The 27,275-nt window shown below is 39.0% G+C and overlaps 1 protein-coding gene across 5 annotated transcripts in view; it reads left to right on the top strand.

Annotated features, from left to right (window-relative positions):
• WDFY3 (WD repeat and FYVE domain containing 3) overlaps nt 1-27,275 on the top strand; it is a 296,048-nt gene that overhangs the window by 222,987 nt on the left and 45,786 nt on the right. For 4 of the 5 annotated variants that reach the window (XM_027853427.1, XM_027853425.1, XM_027853424.1 and 1 more), the window contains 7 exons: nt 3,708-3,865; nt 4,979-5,056; nt 8,464-8,691; nt 15,252-15,305; nt 19,198-19,366; nt 22,439-22,602; nt 25,156-25,304. In XM_027853427.1, the coding sequence (XP_027709228.1) occupies nt 3,708-3,865; nt 4,979-5,056; nt 8,464-8,691; nt 15,252-15,305; nt 19,198-19,366; nt 22,439-22,602; nt 25,156-25,304 (1,000 nt within the window). The remainder of the gene's footprint in view (nt 1-3,707; nt 3,866-4,978; nt 5,057-8,463; nt 8,692-15,251; nt 15,306-19,197; nt 19,367-22,438; nt 22,603-25,155; nt 25,305-27,275) is intronic. The other variant, XM_027853426.1, reaches the window with a different exon arrangement.

Genomic DNA, 27,275 nt, shown 5'->3' with positions numbered 1-27,275 from the left:
TTTTAAAATATACAAAGTCCATAAGTGGATTAACACGAGCAGAGCAATATCAGTCCTACCATGTCACATTATATAAATAAGTTGTGGGTAGCAGATACATAGTTTCATGTTTATAAAATCTTTTTCTGGCCTTCTTCAGACTTGAAAATGTTGCTGTTAATGTATGATTCTCTAATCTAATAATTTTTTTTTCAGTCCTGTGTCAGTTTGATATTTCTGTGTAAAAATAAAACAATCATTTCACTGTCAGAATTATTTGTCATTTTAAGAAAAGAGAATCAGAAAAGGGGGAAGTATATGGTGTCTCAGGAAAAGGTCTGTCAACATAATGCTGAGTTTCTGTCATCTAGAGCAAGGGTTATTAGGCTTTTTGGTGTCATAGGCCTTTTTCATTTGATAAACCCTATAGACTCCTCAGAATCATGTTTTAAAATGCATAAAATATGTAGGATCAAAAAGAAACCAAATTATATTGAAAAGGTTGTCGAGGTATGGATGCGTGTGTATGTGTACACATAATATACACATATACATAGGTTTTTACATACATACATACATACATTTCCAAACTCACACGCCCCGGGTTAATAAAGCCTAAGATTATAGGAAAATGGGTTGTTACCATAAACAGCCTTTGGTCACCGTTTTTCCAGCCGTTCATGAGGTGAGAAGGCTAGAGAGGAGGCCAAGGCTGCAAGGACACATCCTGACCATGGAGCTCCGTGGGCATTGTGGGATGGCAGGATGAGCTCAGGCTGATATGAGAGGACCTGGGTTCAGATCCCGCCTCTGGTATTACTACCTCTGGGACCAAAACGTTGATCCTCTTTGGGTTCAGTCGTGAGTTTCCTTAGCATTAAAATCAAGGGTTGTTCTAGAAGGTCTTTAAACTCCATTTCAGATCCAGATCTATGATGCTTAATGTTTAGTGCCCCAGACAACTTAGTGACTCAAAGTGCAGAACTCATTGCCCTGCATTAGTAGAGTTTACTTCCTGGCGAGTTTCCTACATCAGTGAAGTCATAGATCTGGTCCCAAGCGTGTGCTTGTCTGTGTGTCTGTGTCTGCCTACACACATAGAGAGACAGAGAGACACCGAGAGTTGAGCTTTAGTAATTCCTATAGGTATTCCGTTATAAAACTAGTAGTCCTATTTGTAACCTCAGCTTCATTCACAGACACTCTAAGAAGCACTAGGTTGTCCTGGGAGCTTATCACTTTAACTAGCGTTAAGGAGTGTGATGGCTAAAAAGAGACAGATGACAGAAAAAGGGGGGAGAAAACGTATTTCCTGAGAAGTATTTGACTTTTTTTTTTGTTTTATTGATTTTTTTTGTCTTTATAATTACAATTATAGATTACTCACACTTTGTCAGAGATCTCTTGGAACAAATAGTTAAATAAAACTGACAATACAGTGACTTAATCTAATACTGCTAGCAGCCTCTCAAGTTTGTAGCACCCCACACATACACTTCTCTTTTTTTTTTTTTTTTAAATTAACAGAAATCTATTTTCTCTCCCTCCCACCCCCAACTCCACTGGGGAAAAAAAAAAAACCTGATTTCTTTTAACAAATACACAATCAAGCAAAACAGATTCCCTCAATGCCTCTAAACAACTGTTTGTGGATACAGACACAGATACATACGTCATTCTGCATCATAATCATCACTTCTTTGTAATATATATCGTGTTTCATCTTCTCTTCTCTAGGATCATGAGTAGTCATTATATTGATCATTGTTCTAATACCTTTCAAAGTTGTTTGTTTTTCCAGTGTTGCTACTATTGTATAAATTGTTCTAGTTCTGCTCATATCATTCTTTTTTTCTTTTTTTTTGCTAAATAATAAATTTATTTATTTTTAGTTTTCAACATTTACTTCCACAAGATTTTGAGTTTAAAATTTTCACCCCATCTCGCCCCTCCCCCCACCCCAAGTTGGCATGCATTCTGAATACCCCTTCCCCTAGTCTACCTTCCCTTCTATCTCTCCCCTCCTCTTATCCCCTTCCCCTTCTATTTTCCTGTAGGGCAGGATCGATTTCTGTACCCCATTTCCTGTATTTCTTATTTCCCAGTTGCATGTGAAAACATTTTTTTTTAAACATGTGTTTTTAAAACTTTGGGTTCTAAATTTTCTCCCTTCCTCCCTCCTCATCCACCCTCATTGAAAAAACAAGCAATTCAATATATGTTATACATGTGCAGTTATGCAAAATACTTCCATAGTAGACATGCTGTGAAAAACTAACTCTATTTCCCTTAATCCTATCCTGCGCCCCCATTTATTCTATTCTTTCTTCTGACCCTGTCCCTCCTCAGAAGTATTTGCTTCTGATTACCCCCTTTCCCGATTACCCCCTTTCCCAATCTGCCCTCCTCTCTATCATCCCCCTACTCTCTTGTCCCCTCCCCCCCCATTTTCCTGTAGGGTAAGACAGATTCCATACCCAATTGAGTGTGTGTTACTCCCTCCTTAAGTCAAATCCTATGAGAATAAGATTCACTCATTCCCTCTCACCTTCCTCCATTTTCCCCCCACTGTAAGAGCCTTTTCTTTTCTGTTTTTTTTTTTGTGAGGTAATTTACCCCGTTCTACCTCTTCCTTTCTCCTTCTCCTAGTATAATCCTCTCTCAACCCTTAATTTTATTCTCCAGTGCTCATATCATTGTTCATCACTCTAAAAGGTCATATCATAAACAAGTTAGAGAAATTCTTATCTTAAGAAGAGATTAATTTGTATCCTTAGAGAACTGAATGTTCAGTCTGTGCTTCCAGAATTGAGAAGAATGCAGAAGTTGTAGTGACAGCTAAAGATGACTTTGACTATGAGCCTTTTCATAGCTGATTTTTTTTATTAATTCTTCATTTAGCAAACACTAAATAAAATTAGTGTTTCTACCTGCAAAACAGAACAGAAAATAGGGATTCTTCATAAAACACAAATCTCTGTGAGGCATACCTTACTTTTCTTTTTAGGTATGTAATAAATTTGATGTGTAACTTTCAAAGCTGTCCCATTTGTATGGGTTTGCTTCTATCCTGTGCATTTTTCCAAAAATGTTTCCGTGTTCTGTTTTTCTTTTTTGCCTCCCCCTTCCAGTGTATCTTCCTTTCAACCTCCATCCATTAAAAAAGAAAAACAGAACCTTTGTAACAAATATACATATTCAGGCAAAACATATTCCCGTGTTAGCTATGTCCAAAAATTGACTCTCTCATTGAGAGTATCTCATTGAGCATTTTTAGTCCATTTGTCAGAACTCGGAGCTGATAATTATTGTAAGTAAGTATTTGTATCTTCATTTTGTTTGTTATGCTGTTAATAAATCTCATAGTCAATAACTTTTAGTTTATTTAAGCTTAGAGAATTGGGGTGCTTTATGGGTAGAGAGAAATAAGTAGAAAGAGATTTCTCTAGTTTGTTAAACAACACATATGTTCTCAAGTTTATTAAACTGAAATTGAGTTAGTTGATTAATGAGAGATGTTTCAGCATTAGTAGTTAATAAGAACATTTCCAAACATAACCTTTCATTACCTTAGACTTTTGGTAATGAATAAGATTAATGAGACAACAACAAGTAGATAGATTAATGATCATTCCATTTTAGGCTGCATGTGGGACATGACAAACTTAAAACCCTGTTATCTGTGATAAGCAATATGAAATAACCACAATCACATTTGAATTCCGTAGCCCATGAAAAGAAGTGCATCAGTCGAGGAGAAGCTCTCTTGCCAAGCACACAGTCCAAACTGTCTCGAGTCAGCAGTGGTTTTGGCCTCTCAAAGTTGACAGGATCCAGAAGGAATCGGAAGGAGAGTGGCCTCAGCAAACACAACCTGTCCACACAGGTGAGTTGTGGGGTTCCACTGCAAAGAGTCCTAGAGGATGACAGATTAAAGCATAAAGTATGCATTCTTATAAATGACTGAAAATGAAGCATTTCTTTCTGATTCTGCTTCGGCCATTTCACAAAAGAATTTATCCAGAGTGGCAGAACTTCTCATGTGCTCGTGTTTCATTGTGGGTACCAAGTCTAGCATTCATGTTAGAATGCAAGTGAACAAAATAGATAACAATGTGTAATTGTATAGGCTGTGAGACCCTTATCTTAATCTCCACGGACATCTTGACTCTTCCACTTAATGCCTTTTGATCCTAGCCAAGCCACTTAACCTCTGGGGATTGTAGTTTCTTCAGCTGTAAAATGAGGAGGTTGGCTTTCAGCACTTCTTAACTGTGGGTCCCAACAGCAAAACATTTCTGAACGCACAACGGCAAAAAATTAATTCAAAATCAAATGCGTAATGAATCTGAGGTGTTTCTGGCAGCGCTTGCCCGTGTTGCATCCTGCAACTTCGCTGCGGCCTTGGTTCTGAACACAAAGCATGGGCACTTTGTATTGCACATGCCCTCGAGCAAAGCAGCCCAGTTGCCAAAAGGGGTCACGAGTGGAAAAAATTTAGGAAGCCCTGGCTTAGAGGATTCACTTAGATGATCCACTATCTTTAAATATTCAATCTGTTCAGGGCAATATAACCTCAACGTAGACAATGAGATGAAAACCTAACAAATAATAACATTTTTACATTGGCTTTTGCAAGGGAATGAAATTATTCCTTACTTACTCAGACTTAAAATAGTCTAACATGTTATGTTCTACTTGGCTTCCATAGCCAGAGGTGAGGCCAAAAAGCTGTGGTTAATGGTTTGTTTGTTTTTGTTTTTTGTTTTTTTCTCAATCATCTCAGCACTAATACCTGAGAGGCAATTGTGAAAAGCATTAAGATACTAAAAATTAGTGGGTATTCATCACAGGAGCTTAGTTGTGGTATTCTTTCTGTGCAGGTTTTTTAGTAGAATTTTAATCAGTTACCCTTCATTTAAAATTAAATGTCAATCAATTCTTTTGTACTGTAATCTTAATAAGATATTAAGACTCTTTCCCCCCTCCAATGTCTTAGGAGATTTCTCAGTGGATGTTTACTCATATTGCTGTTGTTCGGGACTTGGTAGATACACAGTATAAAGAATATCAGGAGGTAAGAACATAGCTAAGTAAGTATAATTTTTTTCAAATCATCCAATTCAGACGCATCATCAAATACTAGCCCAGCCTCTAGCTATTGGTTATCTGTGAAACTAGGAATCAGCTCTTGGACTCAGCACTAATTAGGCCTGTGTCCTGTCTACCTTCTTATCCCCTACTTAAAAAGAGAAAATAATAAATTTGGTACTTACTTAACTCCTCGTATCGAAAATGGCCCAAAAGTGCTTTGAGCACTTATTAAGAAACAAGATCTGTTTAAGGTGTTCTCATTAATAACCTCAATGGAAAAATGAATTTTATAGTGTCTACTTTATTTAATTTATAGTTATTTAATAACATCCTAAATATATGTGGTCTTTTTGAGGCAACTAGTAATATTTTTAAAATTATACTCCCTGAAATTTGTTGAATATATCTGATGTTATATTTATATGAATTTAATATTTAGTATGTTTGATATTTAGTATATATTACATGGGAAGCTAGGTGGTTCACTGGATAGAGGCCTAGGCCTAGAGTCAGGAAGACTTATCTTCCTGAGTTCAAATCCAGCCTCAAGATACTTACTAGCTATGTGACCTTGGACAAATCACTTAACCCTATTTTCCCCATTTTCCTCGCTTTTCTCATCTGTAAAATGAGCTAGAGAAGAAAATGGCAAGCCATTCCATTATCTTTGCCAAGAATATCTCGGGTGGGGTCACAGGGAATTAGACACGATTAAACAACAACAACACAACAATATATTGTATACTTATTTTCAGAAATATTGTAAAAGTCTTGTTATGTCATTATGTAGCATCATGGCTGTTTAATCAGGCTTTTTTTATTTAAAATCAAATTCTTGTAACATATCAAGAAGCATCTTATTCTAGATTGGTGTGTATGTAGAGAATAAATCTCTAGTGCAGTTCAATTCAATAAGTATTTACAGTTTTCTATTAAATATCTGTTATGTGGTAGGCACCACACCCTGTGCTAGGAGAAGAAAGGCAGAAATGAAATGGTTCCTGCTCTCAAAGAAGCTGCATTTTACTGATGGAAAACAACACATGCACACATAAATGTACACAAAGTCATTTTTTTGGCCAGGAAGGGGAGGAAGAGCAGGGAGTAGCAGTGCCTGAGGATATGGAATAAGGGATGCTTTTGAAGCTAGTGATTCCGTAAGGAGGAGAGAAGAAAGGAGAGCACGCGATATATGCATAGCAAGGAAAAGCTAGTTTACCTTCTGTGTCGAGGGCAGTAGAGAAAACCAGCTTAGAAAAATATACTGGAGCCAGATCCTGAAGGGCTTTCCAAATTTGACAGATATTTCTTAAATGCCCATTGTAGGTGACATCCCTGCTAGAGGCCACGAATACTAAGACAACGCAAACCAGCCTCTGCCCTCCCCATATTCTTCTAGTATCACATTTCACTGTACATTGAAACTGAAACGATGGTATTCATTCACACACATCGCTACATGACACATACATGAGAGAATGATCTCCTTTTCATACCTGTTGAGTTGGAGATCCCTGTGTGACAGTCAGGTGGAGATCCCCAGCATGCAGTCGATGGTGCTCTAATGGTGACGGTTGGCTATGTGTAGAGATGATAACTGAACTGATCTGCTCACCAAAAGAGGATCAGGGAGGCCAGGACATGGTTAGGAGGTGGGGCACAAGTATTGCTCCTGCAGAAGAGGCAGAGGAGGACTGGTTAGGAGAGGAGCCAGGAGGGGATCGTGTCCCACACAGTAAGGAGAGAGCACCTAGGAGAAGATGGTGGTCAACAACATCAGCATTTGATTATGACCATTTGGTTTATGTAAAACTGCCCACTTTTCTAGAATGAAAATCGCATATTAATTTCATTGACATAAATATTACTTAACACATACAAAGTAATTAGCAGGTATAAAGTACCTAGTATTGTTTAACATGTATAAAGAACTACATTAGATGCTGAAGGAGATAGAAAGATACATAAAAATTGCCCTTTTCCACAAATTTTTCTTACTATTTAGAGGATTGATAATATGTGCACCCAAATAAATATAATTTACCAATCAGGGATACACATTTATATTCTTTCCATATATTCCTGGGATGTTAATGTTTAATAGGAGAATAGCAGGAAGTTTCACCTTGTTCATTCTCTGGTCTGTTGACCAGAATTCCTTGCTGTGTTTTCATGGCTGTCTTCCAGTACCTTCAGGCAATTATTTCATAAGTCCTCGGGGTCATACTCCGAAAGACTGTGTTTATCAGCCAGCCTTGGGAGGTCAAGACTTCCTCGTTGCTGTTGGTCGGTGCTGCCATGCCAGAAGAGATCAGTAGCTACGCTTCAGACATTGTATTCAGATGTTGCTGGGGTTTGTACCCGATACAATCAATTCCTGTCATCAAGCAGGTTTTTCTTGATTATACCAGAAACAAGTTTGTATTTGGAAATAAGAGCAGCTTATGCTAGTTTTGCCAAAAGTATTTAATTATGACCGAATCAAGGTATACTGTTTTATGAGAATGGAAGAATGGGGTGTCCCCACACACCTTAAGAGATGGTCTTCCTGACCTGCTGTTCCCCCTTGCCTACGTTGGGGCCCAGCCCTTTTGTGATTACACCTGTTCTCGGTTAGGCTGCTCCGCAGATAATCGTTGATCTCTCTGGCGTTTAAGGCCCAAGGGGTTCTTGCTTCCCCTTGCCTTTCTGGCTTTATTTCGTACCACTCCCCTGTACGGACTCCGTGTGCTAGCCAGACTTTCCTGAACTTGATGCTTGTGTTGATGTGCGTGATCTTGCTTGTGGCTGTGACGCACCCTTCCTCATCCCTGCCTTTCTTTCTTCAAGGTCCAGCTTGCTCCGTGCAGCCTTCCTTGACACACGTCTCTTCCCTCAGTTCTTAGTGCTATCCCCATCCTCAATATTCCTCATAGTATAGTTATTTGTGAATGTTTTGTGTGCTTAGTAAGCTCCTCAAGGGCACGGACTGTTCCATTTTTTCTTTCTGACTCGGTTCCTGGCTTAATAAACATTTGTAGAGCCTGTCACTGGGCCTGGCTTTTCCAACTCAGTAGTCCTTTTAGAGACTGTGCTCTGCTAGCAGAAGTCTTGAAGTACAGGCTCATTTCCACGCCCTAGTGAGGCGTCAGACAAGCGTGCATAGGTTTTCTTTGCCACGTACTTGGAACACATTTTCATCTAATTACTGTACTTTGTGTCATCAAAACAAATTCTTCCGTTCTCACAAAACAGTATACCTTGATTTAGTCATAATTAAATAATTTTGGCAAAACTAATATAGGCAGCTCTTATTTCCTGATATGAACTTGTTTCTGAGCTGTTTCTAGATTTAGTATTACTCCTGCTGCTTCTGATTGGATACCAATTTGAAAATCTTCACATCCATAGCGTCAGCAAAATGCCCTGAAATACGTGACAGAGGAGTGGGGTCAAATCGAGTACGAGCTGCTGCGGGAAAGAGGTTTGTGGGGTCCTCCCATTGGCTCCCATCTGGACAAGTGGATGCTGGAGATGACGGAAGGGCCTTGCAGAATGAGGAAAAAAATGGTCCGCAATGACATGTTTTACAACCACTACCCTTATGTGCCAGAAATTGAACAAGAGACAAATGTGTTGGTGAGTATACACGGTCCTGTGTTTTATAGTAGCTGTTCAGATTTCTTTGTTCTTTTGTAAGCTTTTTCAGATTATCATATGAATTACCTAAAATATCCTACCTGAAATCCTAAATTCATGTTAATTAGCAGCTTACTAATTTATTTTCTCTCCATTTGGAAACTAGTTAGTGTATCTAGGAGTTGGACAGAATTGTGGAATGTAGTAGTATTGGTACTATATTGCTTTATTATAATTGTTTTATTGGACTTGTGATTTCATTGATTATAGGAAGCTTGGCACTTTCTCACAACTGATAGTCTTAAAGAGTTTTCCGAATCACTGAGACCTGTGACTTTCCCGGGTTCGCACGGCCAGTATGTGTCTGAAGGGAAACTTCCACCCCAGGTTCCCTCCAGGTCCCTTCTCTGCTTAAAGTTCCAGTCAAAAGGTCATTTAGAGTTGTAGCTCTTTATAAAGATAGGCATTTTCCTTCTAGAGCCTGACAGCAATGTCACCAATTAGAGAGGTAGAGCTAACTACATTTTTCCTCAGAACCTTTTAATTTTTTTTTATTCTGCATTTAACAAACACCCAAACAGCTTCTTGTTTTAGATGTTTACATACAAAAAAAAATAATCCTTTCATGTATTTTCAAAGACTTTTACCAGCATTGATTATAGGCCTATGACCTTATAACAAATACTGTTACTTCACAGGTTTTTTCACTGCTCCTCTATCTCTTAGTTACTGGTGGCCACCCTTCTGAGAATGAGCTTCTCCATATTCACTAGATTGTTCCTTGACAGACGCATCCATATTTGAAATCTTTCTTGCCTGATAGGCCCTACGAAAGCTGGTGCTCTGCTGGAAATGCCTTTAAAACTCCTGGGTCACCCCCCAGGGAGGCACCAAGGGGTGGATTTCAGGGCAGATTATCACAGATACCCCTGCTTCTGGCACCATCCTTCTAGTTGCCCAGGTTTTCAACCCCTTGGGATCTCACAGCCAACAAATTGCTGAATCCCGTTGATTCTGCCTCTCCTACACCTCTTCCATCTGTCCCATCTTCTTCACTCTCATAGCCACCATAGTAATTCAGGCCCTTCTTGTCTCTCATCTGGACTAGTACAGTGGCCATCTTATTGACCTCTGCCTCAAGTCTCTCTCCTCTCCTGTGCAGCCTTCCCACACCAAAGGGAGGTGCCTGGAGACCAGGTCTGACCATGGCCATCCCTCCAGAAGTTCCTCTTCCCACTAGTTAACATACTGATTATTCCATTGTCCTTGAAAGGCTCCCAGTGTGGCTTTACTCCTTCACATACATTGGTATGTTGCAGCCAAATGGGCCTCCAGCTTCTGCCCATATGTATCTTCTGGGCCTGGGCCTAGATTGTCCTGCATGCCTGGGAGGCCCTCTCTGCTTAGGCCCCCCTGTGTGACCCCTTACTGCCACCTCCTCGTGCCCCCAGAAGCTAGCTATTCTCTGCCGTGTACACTCGGCTTTGGCTTTTCTCTCTGCACGTCTGCCTCACCACTTTCTGAGGACATGCTTGTTCTCCTCCTTGACATCAGGGACATTTTCTTGTTTCTCCCACACCTAGCACAATCCTGTCACCTAGAAGGATTTCTGATATGGGACCGATGAATAGGGATTCATCTCTATGCTTCATTCAATTTTACAAGTTTCAAAAACTCCTACCAGGGCCAAAGCCAGTGATCCAAGATGAGGCATGCTAAAAATGCCTCCTGAGCCCTTTTGCGGAACTTTGGCCTTCAAAGGCTCAGAATCCTGTGTCCGGGCTTAGTAATAGACTGATTTCTTTCTGTGAGTTACTAAATTTTATGAATGGTATAGTAGTGCTATCATTAGAGTTGTAATGTTATGGGACCTCATTCCATTCTTCCTCACTTCTCTGTTTTCTCATCTTCCACATCCAGTTGGTTGGGAGAGCCTGTCACTTCCATCTTTGTTATGACCCTTGCCTCTATTCCTTTCTGCTACGGGAGCCTCTCCTTTGTCTGAAGTCCTTCTCTCCTCTCACCTGGACAGTCACAGGCTCCTCTGAGCTAGGCTCCCTTCTCCCAGATTCTCCCGTCTTCAGTCTGTCCTTTACATGGCTGCCCAAAGAATCTTTCTGATGAATAGGCGTGGCCGTGTCATGCCCTGCTCAAAAAGGAAAGTCTCCAGGAACTCACCACCCTCCTTATTCTGGCATTCAAGCCCCCAGGCTCCTCCCTTACCACAGTCATTTCATGGTAGTCTTCAGGGCAGCTAGGCAGCTCAGTGAATAGAGGGCCAGGCCTGGAGTTGGGAAGACTCGTTTTCCCTGAGTTCAAATCTGGCTTCAAATGCGCTGGGCAAGTCACTTTAACCCTGTTCACCTCAGTTTCCTCATGAGCTGGAGAAGGAAATGGCAAACCACTCTAGTATCTTTGCTAAGAAAACCCCAAATAGGGTCACGAAGAGACTGAAACCACTGAACAAGTCTCCTTTATACACTATGGACTTAGATCACATTGGAGCTACTGATTACTATGTAACTTTATGAAAAAATCCCATCATCTCATCCCGCTCTCTCACGACCACAGCAAATGCCTTTCCTTACCTCCTTCTTCATGTATTGACGTGGGCCCAATCAATATTTCCACTGTCTCCCTAAATGTCTGGGGTCTCTGCCCTCCAGATTGCATTGTGTTTACTTACATACATATGTTATCCTCCTTTTAAATTGTAAACTTTTTTTTTTTTTAGGCAGTTGGGGTTAAGTGACTTGCCCAGGGTCATACAGCTAAGTAAGCGTCAGGTGTTTGGTCTGAGGCCAGATTTGAACTCAGGTCCTCCTGACTTCAGGGCCAGCACTCTATCCCCTGTGCCACCTAGCTGCCCCAGTTGTAAACTTCTTGAAGGCAGAATTGTCATCTTCAATGTCTGTGTTGTTGAATTGGATCAGAATAGTAAATGAATCCAAATTCCATGCTCTTTCTACTACGCCACCATTGTCTTTCAGAGAAAGCTTTTAGAGGTGCATAGTTTCCTATAGAATAGTCTTTACTAAATTTGTACTAAAGCCATATCTGATGCTCTGAATGTGCTCCATAGGGTTACAGTCTCCATGTTGAACTAGGGAATAACAACGCTCTTCTAAGTCACCAAATTTTTTAATCTTTTTTTTTTCTTTAGTTGGGTCTTATCTCACCTAGACTGATAGTACAGTGGCTATTTACAGGCCATGTTTCTCTGTTGATTGGCACAGGAGCATTGACTTGCCCTGTTTAAAACCTGGGATTGTTCAGCCCTCCTAAGGCACCTGGTCCCCCCTTCCTCCAATCCCAGGGGCTCACTATCATGGTGGTAGACTTACACTGAATGTGGTAAACTGAATGCCCTACAAGTGATCCACCAGCCTTAGCCTCCCTAGTAGCAGGGATTACAGATGTCCAGTCTGCATTTGAAAGAAAGCTGAGGATGAAAGGGTATAAAAGCCATGTTTTATTTAAGGTTGGTTATTTCATGGCTGCAGCTCACTACTTAGTGTTGTAGCTGTGAGCTATGTATCTGCAGTATAATTGTGACGTATAAAAAGTTCAAGAGACATAGTTTCTGGGTTCTGGATGAATCATTTTATTAATCATGCTAGCAATAATTAATAAAAGGAGTCAGTGGCACTCTCAAATGCCAAGGACCCCTCATGGAACCCACTCAACACTTATATGCCCTTGGAAGAAGGGGTGTTCCTGGTTAACAAGTAATGAGAAATTGAATATTACAATGAGAGGTGTGTTTATTCTAATGAGGTTTTGGGGTTTGGGGACTAATCACTCAGTCTTGGTCAAAGAGACTTATCTACGCCCCTATCACACCCCCTAGGGAAATCTAGACAAAAGAGGGAATCCACTTTTGACCAGACCTGTCTGAGTAAAACAGTGGGCCAGAATCTGTCAGTTCGCCTAAACTAAAATTTCTTTACCTTTTGATCAGATCTGAGTTTTCTAGTTGAGTCGGTTTTGCCCAAGATTTCATCTTATTATAAGCCCTGCACTTTAAAGGCTGCCTGAATAACTTCCAGGGGCTGATTTCCAAATGAGGAAAAGAAGGGGAAAAACTTAGTCCTAGTTCAATAAGTGGCTACTAATATAAGAGAAAAATGATCAGCCCCTAGGTTTGGTATCATATAGGACAATTCAAGTAAAATATAAAATGATACTCATGTTTTAAAACTATATTCTGTTGCCTGCCTTGAACTATTCTAGATTTTTATTTGTCCAGTTTGTGCATTGATTAAAGTTCTTGATGTTTCTCTTCTGGTGGCGCACATTTTGTGCCAAATCACTCCAGATAATGACCTGGAAAAGAGATAAATTAGTAAGGTGTTTGGGTAAATGTTTGGTTTTGTTTTTCATTAACAAGCATTTTATTTTATTGCATGTTTTATTAGCACAGTTTATCAGGGTTGCTGCATTAACATTGAGCAGTTAATAGAATGTTGGATTTGGCATCAGAAAGACCTGGGTTCAGATTCTGCCTCTGTCACTTGGCTAGCTGTGTGATCTGGACAAATCACACATAATAGCATAAATTTAGAACTAGAAAGGACCTTAGATGCTATTGAGTCCAACCCCCTCATTTTACAGATGAGTAAACTGAGGGCCAGGGATTTTAAATAACTTGCCCAGCATCCCATAGCTAGAAAGTTTCAAAAGCAGAATTTGATTCTTGTCCTCTCTGAACTTCAGATTTCTCATCTGTAAAATGAGGATGAAAGTACTTGTAATTCTTATGTTGTGAGGTTTGAGTCTCAAATGACGTAATATATAATAAAGCATAATATTACATTATAAATGTATGTATGTATAAGAGCTTTGCAGATGTGTTGTGTGGTAGTGAATGGAAAGCCGGCCTCACAGCCAGGCAGACCTGAGTTCAAGATTGACACATCCTGGCAGCATGACCCTACCCAAGTCATGTAACTTCCTACTGGCCTGCCCCAGGTAGCTCGTGAAGGCTACACGTTGCAGAGAAAGTGCCAGCCTGTGTCAGAGTGAGAGTGTCCTTGTCTGAGAGTTCCATGTATTAATGAAATCACAAGTGCAATCTTGATTCCTATATAAATCCCTATATCATTATTAGTTGTTGTTGTTTTATGTTCCCAATTAAACAGATCAATCCTACTCGCTACTTACCTGCCTTAGTATTGATCAACGGGCTGAAGATACTATCGAACATGAGATTTTTGTACTTTCTATGGCAGCAGTTCCCAGAATATGGTCCATAGACCAGTGGAGGTCCCTGAGAGCCTTTCAAGGGGTCTAAGAGATTTTTAAAAAAAAAAGTATTTTATAACAATACTAAGACATTATTTACCTGTTAAAATGCTCTTCCCTTTTTCAACTACGCTTGTGTGAGGCTTCCACGTTCTTCAACCAAAACCACCTGAGGGGCAGTTGGTGGTGCACTGGGCCCGGAGGCAGGAAGACTCAAGTTCAGAATCTGGCATCAGACACTTACCTTGGGCAAGGCTCTTAACTAAGCTCTGTTTGCCTCACTTTGCTCAAATGTAAAAGGGGGATGATAACAGCTTCTACCTCCCAAAGTTGTTGGGAGGATAAACTGAGATATTTGTGAAGCCCTTAACATAGTGCTTGGCATATAGTAGATGCTGTGTAAATGCTTAGCTGCTTCTGTGATTATTATATCACAGTAGATTGAACGCAGAAGCAAATATGAGAATCAAGCTACTCCATTAAGCCAGACATTAAAGAGTTTTTTTTAAATATGCGCCTCTCTTCACACTATTTTTTGAAAATATAATTATTTTTCATCAAATATGTCATTTATGCTAATATGTAATAGGTTTATTGTTATTTTCAAATGAATAAATAATTTTCTTTATTTTTCAGTTAATTTCTAATGTAGTAACTATCAATAAGATAAAATTCATATAAACAAAAATTCTGTTGGTTCCTCAGTAACTTTTTAGAATGTTAAGGGGTCCCAAAACTAAAAAGTTTGAGATCCTCAAACTATTCTATGGATTTCAGTTAGGTGACACTGGATAGAACATGGAACCTGGAGTCTGGAGGTCAAGTTCAGATTCCAGCTCAGATGCTAGCTCTGTGACCCTGGGCAAGTCACTTTAACCTCTATCTGCCTCAGTTTCCTCTTCTGTAAAATGGAGATAATAATAGAACCTCCCTACCGAGGTTGTTGTGAGAATCAAATGAGCTAATACTACATCAAGCCACATGCAAGGGGATTTTTTTTTTTAGGTTTTTATTGTGTGTGTGTGTGTGTGTGTATGAGTGCTCTTCAACAGCAGTGGATATTTTTGTTTTTCTTGCATCATTCTGTGTCGTTCATAAAGTAGTCATAAAATGCAAAATTTCATCATGTCAAGCAGCTTAGACTTCAAAATTTACTTTCTTTGAGTGTATGGCTCACATCCAGCCTGTGTTCGCTCATTTTTCACCAATAACTCAAGAAAGCCTTGCTGTCATATGTGCGCACACACACACACACACAAACACACACACACGTGATTTTTTTTCTGATCTCTCTGTACTTAATCCCCTGTTTTCAGTCTGCCACCCCAAGTAAGCAGCTTGACCCTCCTGATGATACCATTCCTCAAAAGGTAAAGCATAAAGTACCGTAACAGAATGTCAACTACACGCACAGTTTTAATGCATGATAGACCAAACTAACTTCAAAGATTGGTTTTCAAAGTTGCTTTTTCTATAAATACTTTAAGATTTAAAGATGTAGTCATCCTTACTGAAATATGTTCTTCTATCCTTTGCCAATCTGCCTAATCATTTCTGTAGAATTTGTATGTTGCTCACTAACAGGCTAAATTTTCACTGCTCATAATAAAACTTATATTGGCTTTAGTAATTGGTGATGCTTGATAAATGTTATTTACTCAGTAATCTACATAGAAGAAAGATCCTTATAAAATTCAAGAATTGTTTTTTGGGGGTTTTTTTGGTGGGGAAGGTAGGGAGGAAATGTAGAAGTAGAAAGAAAGGGCCAAAAAGGATGGTATCTGTCAGAAAGAATGAATCTCTTTAAATTTATGACTGAAATAAAAAGTATAGGTTATTTTATTATTCTTTGTTGGCCAGATGAGTGCAGTTTGAATGCTTCTCAGAAAACATTGTAACGTCTCAGAAGTATTTAAAGAAAGAATCCAATATCTTAGAATTACGACTGTGCAGTAATCCTTTAGATACTCTTTTACATCTATACATCCACTAATCTGCCTTCATTTATTTTGAAATAGGTATTTTATAAATACTTCAGTACCCCTGCTTTTTAAAAGGATCTTATTCCCATAGAATAAGAGGATTATACTAGTCTTCTTAATTTTCATATTATAGAATTCTCAGAACACTTTCCATTAGCTGGCCCTGCTTCTAAGTAAAGTTTTATTTAGTGTTTTACATATTTTATTTTTATACTGTTTGATTTCTGTTCCCTGTTTGTCACTCCTACTCTTCATTTAAAGTTCATTCCCTGATATTGTTACAGGCTTTAAAAGAAGGTAATTTTCTATATCAGAACTGTCTTCATTTTCAGAAACACTCCATTTAGAAGTACATTTGTTTTTGGTTAGACTTTATATTAGCAATTAGATTATATGAGCAAAAAGTATGCTTAATCTGATCATAGCAGGACAGGTAATATCCTTACTTATACATCAGCAGACAATACCATATCACATCATGTTTCGTTGCAGATTGTGGAATGTATTAAGAATTTATTTGTTTATATGAAAGGAAAAAGTATAACAAACACATTTTAGACATGAAGTTTCTAGAACTTAGTTCTCATTTCAGGCTTATACCTAGTGTTGATGAAAACCCTGGATCCAAGGTATTCTACTCTGTTTTAGCTCTATCCAAAAAAGTTTGAATGGTAGAGATATATGAACCTTCCCTTCAGTGGGTCTGTGATCTTGGTGTTTAATCTCACAGGCTATTCAGATTCTTATCTTCATATTGTCTGTGTTTTAAGGGAAAATGTTAACAGAGCAAGTAGAGAACCATTTTTAAATAAGAGGGAAATATACCTCTCCTTGTAATATGTCTAAAGGTTTCCTAAGCTCACTACTATATTCCTTTTTTAAACATCCCTCCTAATTTCATGATAATTTATTTAAATTGTAAACTAATTCATAAACCATATGTCTTCTTTCACACAGATGGATGTAGGAAGTGAAGCTAGAGTTGCATTCAATTTTGTTTCATAAATAGAGGAGTTCTTTGCCCAGTGTCGATAATTAATTTGGTCAGAAAGGACATTAGACAAAGACAGGGGCATTACGGGGCATGGTATTGGTCACTTCCATTGGAATGCTATAAATGAATGCTCAGTTGAGCAAATCAGCTACAATGGGGGTTTGTGATTTACAGTGGGGCTTGCTTATAATCTAAAATGACTTCATTGGAAGACAGTGTTAATTGGGGCAATGTTATGTAGAGTGTGCCTAAACATATAGGACCTTGGAAGAAGAATTATTCCCGTGAGGCAGCTTAGTGTAATGGATAGAGAGACAGCTTTAGAATCAGGAAAATCTTATTTTAAGTCCTGTCTTGATATATACTAGGTCTGTGATCATGAGCAAATCATTTGACCTCTCAGTGTCCCAGGGAGTTTCCTGAGACTATAAGATAAGCAGCAGAATGAGTCACTCAACTGTGGAGTGACTTCCATATTGGGAGTTATCCACACTGATGAAATCACAAGTCCAGACAAAAATCAACAGATTGTATTCAGAAAGTGCCCTCTGTGGACCCAAAGAGTAGATAGGGTTTATATAGGTGAAAAAGAAAAGTTAGAGCATGGCAAGTAAAAGGGACCCCATGAGGGAGAGCAGGAGATAGGTAGAAGACCACATAAGTCTTTCAGCTGATCTTTATTGGCCTCCAGCATTCTGAACCTCAGAACTCCTTAAGGGCCTGAGGCTAGAAAGTGAAGGCCATTGCACAGGTACCCAGGGGACACAGGGCCGGCAACTACCCCTAGAAGCACAGCTGGAGAGGGAACCTGTCCCTAGCACAGAGCCCCCAATTCAGGAACTAAGAATGGAAGAAAAGAATCACCATAGACCCAGAGATATCCCAAATGAGTGACTTCATAACAATTTCAAGAAGAGAGTCAGAGGAAAAATGAGTTTTCCGCAAAGACAAAGGGAAAACTAAAAGAAATGAAACAAGATGAAAAAAAAAAGATGAAATAAAAGCTTTGGAGGAGAGAACTGGATACAGAATAAGTAGCTTAGAACAGAAAGTGGTAAAAACTTACCCAAGTAGTAGATTCCTTTAACATTAGAATATATCAAAAAGAAATGAGTGACTCTGTGAAACAGGAAAAAATACTAGAACAAAATTTAAAAATTGGGGGAAAAAAAGAAAATATAAAATCTCTACTATCAAAAGTAAGTGACCTGAAAAATAGGTCAGAGAGAAATGGTTTAAGAATCAACGGACTCCTTGAAAGCCATGATAAAAAAGAAACCTGTTTAAGAAATCACAAATGACAACTGCCCAAGATATATTAGAACCAAGAGGCTAAAGTAAAGATAGAAAGAATTCATCAATTACCTCCCGAAAGGAACTTCAGAAGGAAAATTTCTGGGAATTTCATGATCAAAATCTAAAACTTTCACAACATAGTTAAAAAAAAAATACTGTAAACATCCAGAAAGAAGTGGTTCAGGTACCAAGGAACCATAGTCCCAATCACCCAAGACTGGGAAGATTCTACTCTAAACCAGAAGAGTTGGAATATTTCAAAAGGCAAAAGATAGGGGCTTAAAATTAAAAATAACTTACCTTTAAAAACTGAGTATTAATTCTGCACAGAGGAAAAAAGATGCATCTTTAATGGAGTAGAGCATTTCTAATTGAAAGATGAAGGCTGAGTAGGAAATGTAAACACAGGATTCAGAAGACACCTGGAAAGGTAAATCTCTGTGTATGCAGTTGGAAGAACTGCTTCTTTCTGGATGTTTGCAGCATTTTTTTTTTAAACTATGCTGTGAAATGTATGTGAGGTGTTGCAGCCCAGTAGTGGGTTGTATAGTGTTGCAGAGGGAGTTTTTCTGATGCTTCTGAGGGTGCAGAACTATTGATATTTTTATCGTTTCCCAATAAGGATGTCATTATGATATTTGGCTAACTCTTTAAAATATTAGATTAGAATTAGAATATATAAAATAAAATATATTAAATTAAAATATTAAAACTCTTTAAAATTTTCATATATAAAGTTATGATACAAAAGACAAGATAGAAAATGAACTTCTTTACAGGACATTCACTTGGCCACAATTAAAGCAAGTGCGCTTATCTTCATCATATTAAAGAAAATTCTGTACTTACTGATTACTAACTAACATCTGAAAATAGGTAACATAAAATGATAACAGCATCTCCCCTCGGTAACCTTAGATTCTCAATGCTTCTAGCTCTCTTGTTCCGTGTAAAGATGGATTGATGAGCCTCTCCCTGATTATGTTTTAGAAGCCTGCTCGATATCGGAGGGCAGTCAGCTATGACAGCAAGGAGTACTACATGCGACTGGCTTCGGGAAATCCAGCCTTTGTCCAGGATGCCATCGTAGAAAGTTCTGAAGGCGAGTCTGCACAGCAGGAGCCGGAGCACGGAGAAGACACCATCGCCAAAGTTAAAGGTGGGCTGCCTCTTTGTGGCTCGTTAAAATGGATCATTTGCATCCATTAGTCTTTCACGGGCTGCTTGACTTTCTGACTCTTTCATATTAGAAGATGAAAAAAGGGATAGTAGAGAGCCATGATTAATTTGGTAATCCTTGGGAATAAGTACTTGTTTCAGGGTTGTATAGGTTTGATCTCTTTGCCAAAGGCGGAGAACGAGGCATCATTTAATTGTTTTCCAGTGTGTGTTATGTGCTAGCCAGCTATTTGATGACACCCATAGTTTATCCACCTTGGCATCACACTCCAGGGCACTTAGTTATTTTAAGGTAGCACTCTAATAGACAATTTCTGGGTTTGTCCCTGATATGTTGTAACCAACTGGAAATGGTCATCTCACTTGTGGGGCTAAAGAGATTGCCCTAAATTTTTCCAGCTAGAGATTTCCCTAAGTGACTAGAATTAGACAGTAGTCGTGAAAAAGATCTAGGGGTTGTGTTGACCTACAGGCTCAATATGAGTCAGCAGTGTGTTGTGGCAGACAAAAAAACTGATGTGATTTGGAGCAGGATTAGGAGACATGTAGTTTCCAGATAATAGCCCCGCAGAGCTCTCCCCTTTTTAGACCTCGCCTGGAGTCTTGTGTTAGGTCTAGAGACCATGATTGAAGAAGAACATTGACGAGCTGGAGAGGGTCCAGAAGAAGGTCATCAGGATGGTGAAGGGCCTTGAGTTTATGTCATACAAAAATTGGCTGAAGGCAGTAGGTATTCTTAGCCTGAGGAATAGAAGACTCAGGGGGAGATCTGATACCTGCCTTCAGGCAACTGAAGGGTCGTCATGTGGAGAAGGGATGAGACTTCATTTTGTTTGGCCCTACAAGTCAGAGCCAGGAGCAGTGGTGGGGTGGGAGGGGTGGTACTAGAAGGGTGGCTTAGACTCAGTGTCAGGGGAACTCTAACATTAGAGCTGTCCAGAAGTGAAGTGGTGGCTTCTCCTCCTTCAAGGTCATCAGGTAGAGGCTGCATGACCACTTATGGGTGTGTGATAGTGAAAAGTCCTTCCATCTATGTGTGGTCTGGATCACATGGCCACTGAGATCACTTTCCTTTCTCACATTCTAGAATTCCTGGAACTGGGATGATCATCAGAAGTTACTAAGATGCTGTTATCCAAATTTGCTTTTCTTTGAGGGGGAAAATGAAATTGGATTCAACATTAATAGATTTTTGTGTACTCTGGTAGAAAGAAAAATGGATTAAGTGTTGAAATTCGTATTCCCAGCAACCCCATTATTAATTTGCTACATGAATTTAAGTAAATATTTTAACATTCCTGTGACATATTTTATATATATATATAGATAGATAGATAGATAGAGATAGATATATACATTTACACACAGAGAAATATTTATTTAAAATATCTACAAATAACAACAAGCCTACAAGGTGAGATGACCAAATATCCCTTGAAAAGATGGGGTTTTGTCTTTGGGAATATGATAAAGCAAGCTCCATTAACTCTTTTATTCACTTTTATAAGGGGGATCTGTAAGCGGTCTTTCTAGTTATCTGTGGTTCCTTTGTTTTTATTTGTTTTATCTTTAGTAAGAATGTCAATATGGATATGATACAATCATGTATCTACTGTCACTTGTTGAACAAAGATTGCACATTTAGAATATCAACATTTAAGCTAATATTTGTAGGTAAAACTAAACTGAAATTCTTAACACCTTCTGTTCCTGCCCCTTTTTTTTTTTAACCACTCTGCTATCGTCACTGTGGAAATAGAAGGCAGCCACAAGGATAAAGATCCATGTTGTATTTTTACCTTTTTCATTAGTTGATGTGGCAAAAAATTCACTGCCAGGGAGCCATCTGGTGCCTAACTTCTCTGCATTCAGCCAGGCTAGGCTAGATCCCAATTAATGCAATTCCTCCTGAAGTAGTGGCATGTATTCAGATTCACACTCATATTTCCATTGCGCTTGAAACTATTTCCCACTTTTTTTACACAGTTATAACTTCAAGAAGTACACATCAAATATATGAAATCATTCCTGGGAATTTATTATCCGTGCTACAAGAGACTTAATTGTGTATACAGTCTATTGTGGAGGCCACACTCAAAGGCTTTCCAGTTTGGTAGAATTGGCCAGAGCTTGCGCAATGCTGACATAATTTTTGAGAATCCAGGTTACCTCTGTGCCAGAAAGAGGCATTAACAAGGGAATTTTTATATTTCTAATTTTTTTTTAACATTTTAATAAAAATAATTTGGTTAATTTATTTTCCTGTTCTCTGTTATTTTTATTCTCTCTTTATTGAGAAGTTTTGTCTTAGAGAATCATGTAAGTATTCTTGTTACTTCTCTTACTCCTTCATGGATGCAGCGCGGTATAATGGATGGAGTGCTGTACTCAAGTCACAGAGACCTGAATTTGAACATGGCCTTGGGGGCTTCGGAGCTGAGTGATCCTGCACAAGGCACTGAACTGCTCTGAGCCTCGTTTCCCTCAGCTGTCAAACGGTGCCGACCTCACTGTAAAGCCCTGTGCGAATCTTAAAGCTCTATGTAAATGTGAGCTGCGGTTTTTTTTTAGCGCTTCATCCAATACCGGATTGCTCACCAGTCGGCAAACTAATTTGGTTCTAGATCTCCTGAGAATGGTGAGGAGGAGGGACTTTGCCTCTTCATTTCTCACACCATGTAGCAAACAGCGAAGGTAGCTCCCTCTAAAAAAGCTAATCAGCACCATTCGGTACTAATGTCTCGAAGCGTTGTGTAAGACCAGCAGATTCACCCAAGTTTTCTAGCTGTCTTGTTCCGTGGAAAGATGGATTGATGAGCCTCTCCCCTAGTACAACATTTTCTACGTAGCAGCTCCGTAAGAAATGTTTATTAACTTGAATTGAATTTAGGTTCCCATACAGTGGCAAACAAGTCACTGGTTTGTGCCTGCCAGAGATTTCACATCAGAGAAATTTGAATTCCATTTCCTTTGAACTACAGGAGAGAAGGGTCTCACTGCAAAACTAATCCCTATGCCAGTAACACTGATTTATTTGGTAATGACGTTACAGGTCTGGTTAAACCTCCTCTGAAAAGATCTCGTTCTGCCCCTGACGGGGGGGATGAAGAAAACCAAGAACAACTACAGGACCAGATAGCTGAGGGCAGCTCCATAGAAGAGGACGAGAAAACAGATAATGCAACATTACTTCGCCTGCTGGAAGAGGGGGAGAAGGTATCGTGTTTCAAAAACATTTGATCTCGCTTTACTTGAGCACTTTAGTTCAAGAGGCAGCTACGTGGATAGAGCACCGGCCCTGGATTCAGGAGGACCTGAGTTCAGATCTGGCCTCAAGACACATAATGCTTAATAACTGTATGACCTTGGGCAAGTCACTTAACCCCATTGCCTAGCCAAAAAAAATAAATAAATAACTTTAGTTCAAATACTTTTGGGGAGGCTGGTCAGTGATTTGTCAGGACGCTAGAGAATCTGGCTTTCATTCCCAGTGATAGACTGCTATCTTGGATAAGTCACTCAGTTTCTGGGTGTCTGATTTCCCCTGTCAGTGAAATTATTGAAACTGAGTAAGTGCTCTTTTAAATTAAGACTACAGAAGTAATGGATCTTGTCCTGGATTTGTGTGTAGGCAGCAAGTGAAAATCAGAGGGTGCTCTGTTTGCTTCATAGAGTTTTGTCCTAGGGTTAGGGCCTGGACCTGTGATTTCATTGTTACCGTGAGCTCCTGTGTGAGGAAACTCTTTCTACCCATGCAGGTTGCCACCTTCCCTGCAACATATAGTCTTAGATAGTTAACAAGAGCACTGAGTGAATTAGAGCTCAGAGGCAGGACCTGAGCCCACGTCGGTCTGGCTTCAAGGCCGGCCCTCTGTCCACTGTGCTGCGTACCACTTCTCATTACCATTTCACTTAGCTGCTAATAAATAAATGGGTTATTTGTTCTATTGAGGTTTTCACAGATGTCAGAATTCTAAGCCGTCCATCGGGAATCGTTAGTATGAACTAATGATAAGGACAGGACGTCTCAGAACCACAAAAGAACCTGTGAGGCTTCCATTTTATTGCTAGTATTTTTTGTTATCAACGTTGTGACAAGAGCAAAAGAAGAAAGTAGACGTTCATCTTGATATTGTAGGAAAGCGTTTTCCTCCGGATCTCTTTTCAGACTTTTTCATTAATAGAGTTTTTTCACGCTGGCTCTTGACTTTTACATTCTAATATTACAGGAAATAGATTTAAACTTGGACATGAGATGAGCCTTGTTTGACTTTGTCTTCCTGTCATGCTTTTCTTGACTCGTGTTGAAATAAGTTTTAAGAAAAAAGTCTTGGGGCAGCTAGGTGGCGCAGTGGATAGAGCACCGGCCCTGAATTCAGGAGGACCTGAGTTCAAATCCAGCCTCAGACCAAACACTTGACACTTAGTAGCTGTGTGACCCTGGGCAAGGCACTTAACCCCAATTGCCAAAAGAAAGAAAGAAAAAAGTCTTGTTACTAAGGGTTGGTAGCTACCTAGAAAACAGTGCCTACATTGAAAAATCACCAGTCCTCTCCATATGTGAAAACAGAATTTCAAACAAATTTCAGCTTTTTACATCAGTAACTAATCATAGTGTCAGTGAGGAATAGGGAACAAAATCAGTTTTGGCATGTTATTTTAACTTTTCCAGGGTATGTAGCAGTGGAAGAAAAGTAAGTTGTGGGCATCCTCCCGATCTAAATCCTCCTTCACATTCCTGCCCTCTGACAGCCAAGATTCCCCTACAGTGAAGCTTGCTTGGCACATGCCACTGTGTAATATAGTTTAGTAGTCATGTGGTAATGTTTTTATGGTAATGTAGTTTACAAGTTACTGAGTTGCCTAAATGACACTAGAGAAATGTTAAGGGTACATCATCTTTTTCATTGTACATGATCTTAATTCCTCTAAATTTCTTCTTAAATCCCAGTGTCTTATTAAGTTATGTAGCCCAAAGGAGTGTAAAAAGTTCTGACCAATACTGCTATGTTAAAATAGTCTAGACATAATTTTTTAAAGATGCACTAGATTCAGAAAAACTTGGGAAGACTTACATGAACTGATGCAAAGTGAAATGAGCAGAACCAGAGAACATTGTACACAGTAACAGCAATATTGTACAATGATGAATTGTGAATAACTTAGCTATTCTCAGAAATACAATGATCCTAAATTATTCTGAAAAACTTAGGATGAAAAATTCTGTCCATCTACAGAGAAAGAACTGATGAAGTCTGAATGCAAATTGAAGCATACTTTTTTTAAACTTTCTTTATTATCCTTGTCTTTTTTTTTTTTGACCTAAGTTTTCTTTTGCAGCATAGTTAACATGGAAATGTTTTGCATGACTATACGTGTATAATCCATATCAAATTGCTTGCCTTCTCAAGAAGTGGGGAGAGGAGGGAAGGAGAGAATTTGGAACTCAAAATTTAAAAAAACACAGGTGTTAAAATGTTTTGTTTACATGCAGTTGAGAAAAAGATTAACATTAAATGTTAATAAATCAAGATGTACCAAATGATATGATTTCATATGTTTGTTTACAATAATAAATAAATGGGAGGACAACTTTGGGTCCTGTGAGCCCAGGAAGGTTTAGGAAAGTCCAGAGGATCATAAGATTGCTTTAATATATTTTGTGACTGTAATTAAGAGCATCCTACTTCATAATATTAGTGAGAAAACTAATTCATGATCCAACCTTTGTTAGCCTGCGTCCACTGAAAATTGATGATTTTCTTACAGATTCAGCACATGTATCGCTGTGCTCGAGTCCAAGGCCTGGATACCAGCGAAGGCCTCCTTCTTTTTGGTAAAGAGCATTTCTACGTGATTGATGGGTTTACAATGACAGCAACCAGGGAGATTCGGGATATTGAGACTCTGCCTCCAAAGTAAGTCCAAACTTTACTCCAAAACATTACTCCAAAGAAAGTAATTAGCAGATGGGAAAAAAATATTTAATAATATGCATGTAAGTGTTTATTATCACTCAAATCACTTGATGCATCAGTTTAATTCCATAAACATTTATAAAGTACCTACTTTGTGCAACGGATTGTGATAGGTGCTGAGAAAATTGGTGATCATGTCTTATCAAGCTTGGTTCAGTTATTCGGGTAAGTACACTAGATAGCCTTTATTTAGATTGGCCAAAATCAGAGTCAAAGTCTGCATTAGACAATTTGAAATTTCTGTTTAAATTATCTACATTTGCAAATGTAAAATTTATTTCAAATATTATACGACTCTACAGAAAGTCCACATTGCTTTATGATTGAAACATGATAGGAAAGTGGGCCTCTTCATATACTCTTAACCACCAGAGAAAAGTGGACTGTCCTTGTGGTTCATGTGGAACCAGGAATTTACTAGTTGACAGATTTTCGCTTAGCTTTCTTAGGAACACAGATCTCGAACTAGAAGGGACATGGGGTCCTCTGATCCACACCCTCATTGCTCAGGGAGGGACACTCATCTTGACAGGGTCAGTGACTCGCTCAGGTTCCACGGGTAGTGAGTAGAAGAGCTTGGGTTTGTACCCAGATCATCTGACTCCAAGTCTACACTTCCCTCCATCCTAATAAGGAGGAAACAGTGAGCACCCAGAGGGCCAAAAGGCCGGCCAACACACAAGGGAAGCCAAGAAGCCAAGGTGTCGATTGGAATCAAATTAAATGATGATTGTAACTGACATTCATGTCATGCTTTTAAAAATACTTGCACGGGCCCTCACAGTCCTGTGAGGGAGGTGCTGGAAGCATCATTCATCCGATTTTACAAATGAAAAGAGCAGGATCAGAGAGGTTAAGGGACTTGTCTGTGGTCATGCACCTGTGATATTTATGAGCTGTGTGACCGCTTCCAATTTAGCTAACTTCTCTGCTCTTCCTTTTCCTCCCCCGTAAAATGGGGATCATGCCACTTCTCAGGGACATTGTGTTGGTAAGGTAAGATAATAGGAGGAAAGGTCTTTGAAAATCTTAAAGTACTAGGCAAGTATCAGGTATTGTTTTTATTATTAATTATAAAAGGAAGTTCAGATCTCCCACCCTCATTTTTTTATCACCACATCAGCTTCTTGCACATTGGTAGTCTTAGCAGGAGCATTTATTAACAGCTTTGTAATTTGAACTGATTTAATTCTGATAGTACATCAATTAATAACTGTTTGAAACATAAATCTTTTGATTTTTTTGGTTTTCAAGACAGCTTTCTTATGGGCACATTAACCAGCCCTTGAACTTGATGTCTTATCTGAACATAGCCCCAGGGGTATAAAGAGAGATTCATTATATATTCAGCAGTTGTTGAATAAGCAATAAAGACCTGCCTAGACAACGTTCCTCCTCTTTAAAAATCTTGAAGCAGAGGTCAGGCATGCCATAGTAGGGATTCCTTTCTTAAATGTGTTGGACTAGTTGGCCACTGAGATTTCTTCCAATTTTAAGACTTTATGATTCTGTGAAAATGGGTTAACTTTTAACCTGCCTTTGCTGATAATGGCAAAGCCTTTGACTGAGTTCTGAATTAATGGTTATTTCTGTCCTGTAAATATATAAACCAAACTCAAGTGTACCGAGAGCATCAGAGCATTCAACATCCATGTGGAAGATTTCTTTATTGTTAAATGCCACCAGCACAATAATAAAACATGACTTCTGTCTTTAAGCTTATAAAGGTTCTCTTTGGCCTTAAGCTCACTGTCGTCTCCCCAAATAGAATCAAGTTTGGCTTTGAAGTTAAAGAAGAAGCTATACATAAGCATCTTATTAATCACTTGTGCATCAATGATGTAGAGTTATAGGGCTTCCATAAACACACACACACACACACACACACACACACACACACACACACACACA

The sequence above is a fragment of the Vombatus ursinus genome, unplaced genomic scaffold (genome assembly GCF_900497805.2).
Source record: "Vombatus ursinus unplaced genomic scaffold, bare-nosed wombat genome assembly UNPS02009975.1, whole genome shotgun sequence".
NCBI lineage: Eukaryota > Metazoa > Chordata > Mammalia > Diprotodontia > Vombatidae > Vombatus > Vombatus ursinus.
The sequence above is the reverse complement of the archived record's forward strand: the minus strand, read 5'-3'. Positions and strand labels throughout refer to the sequence as shown.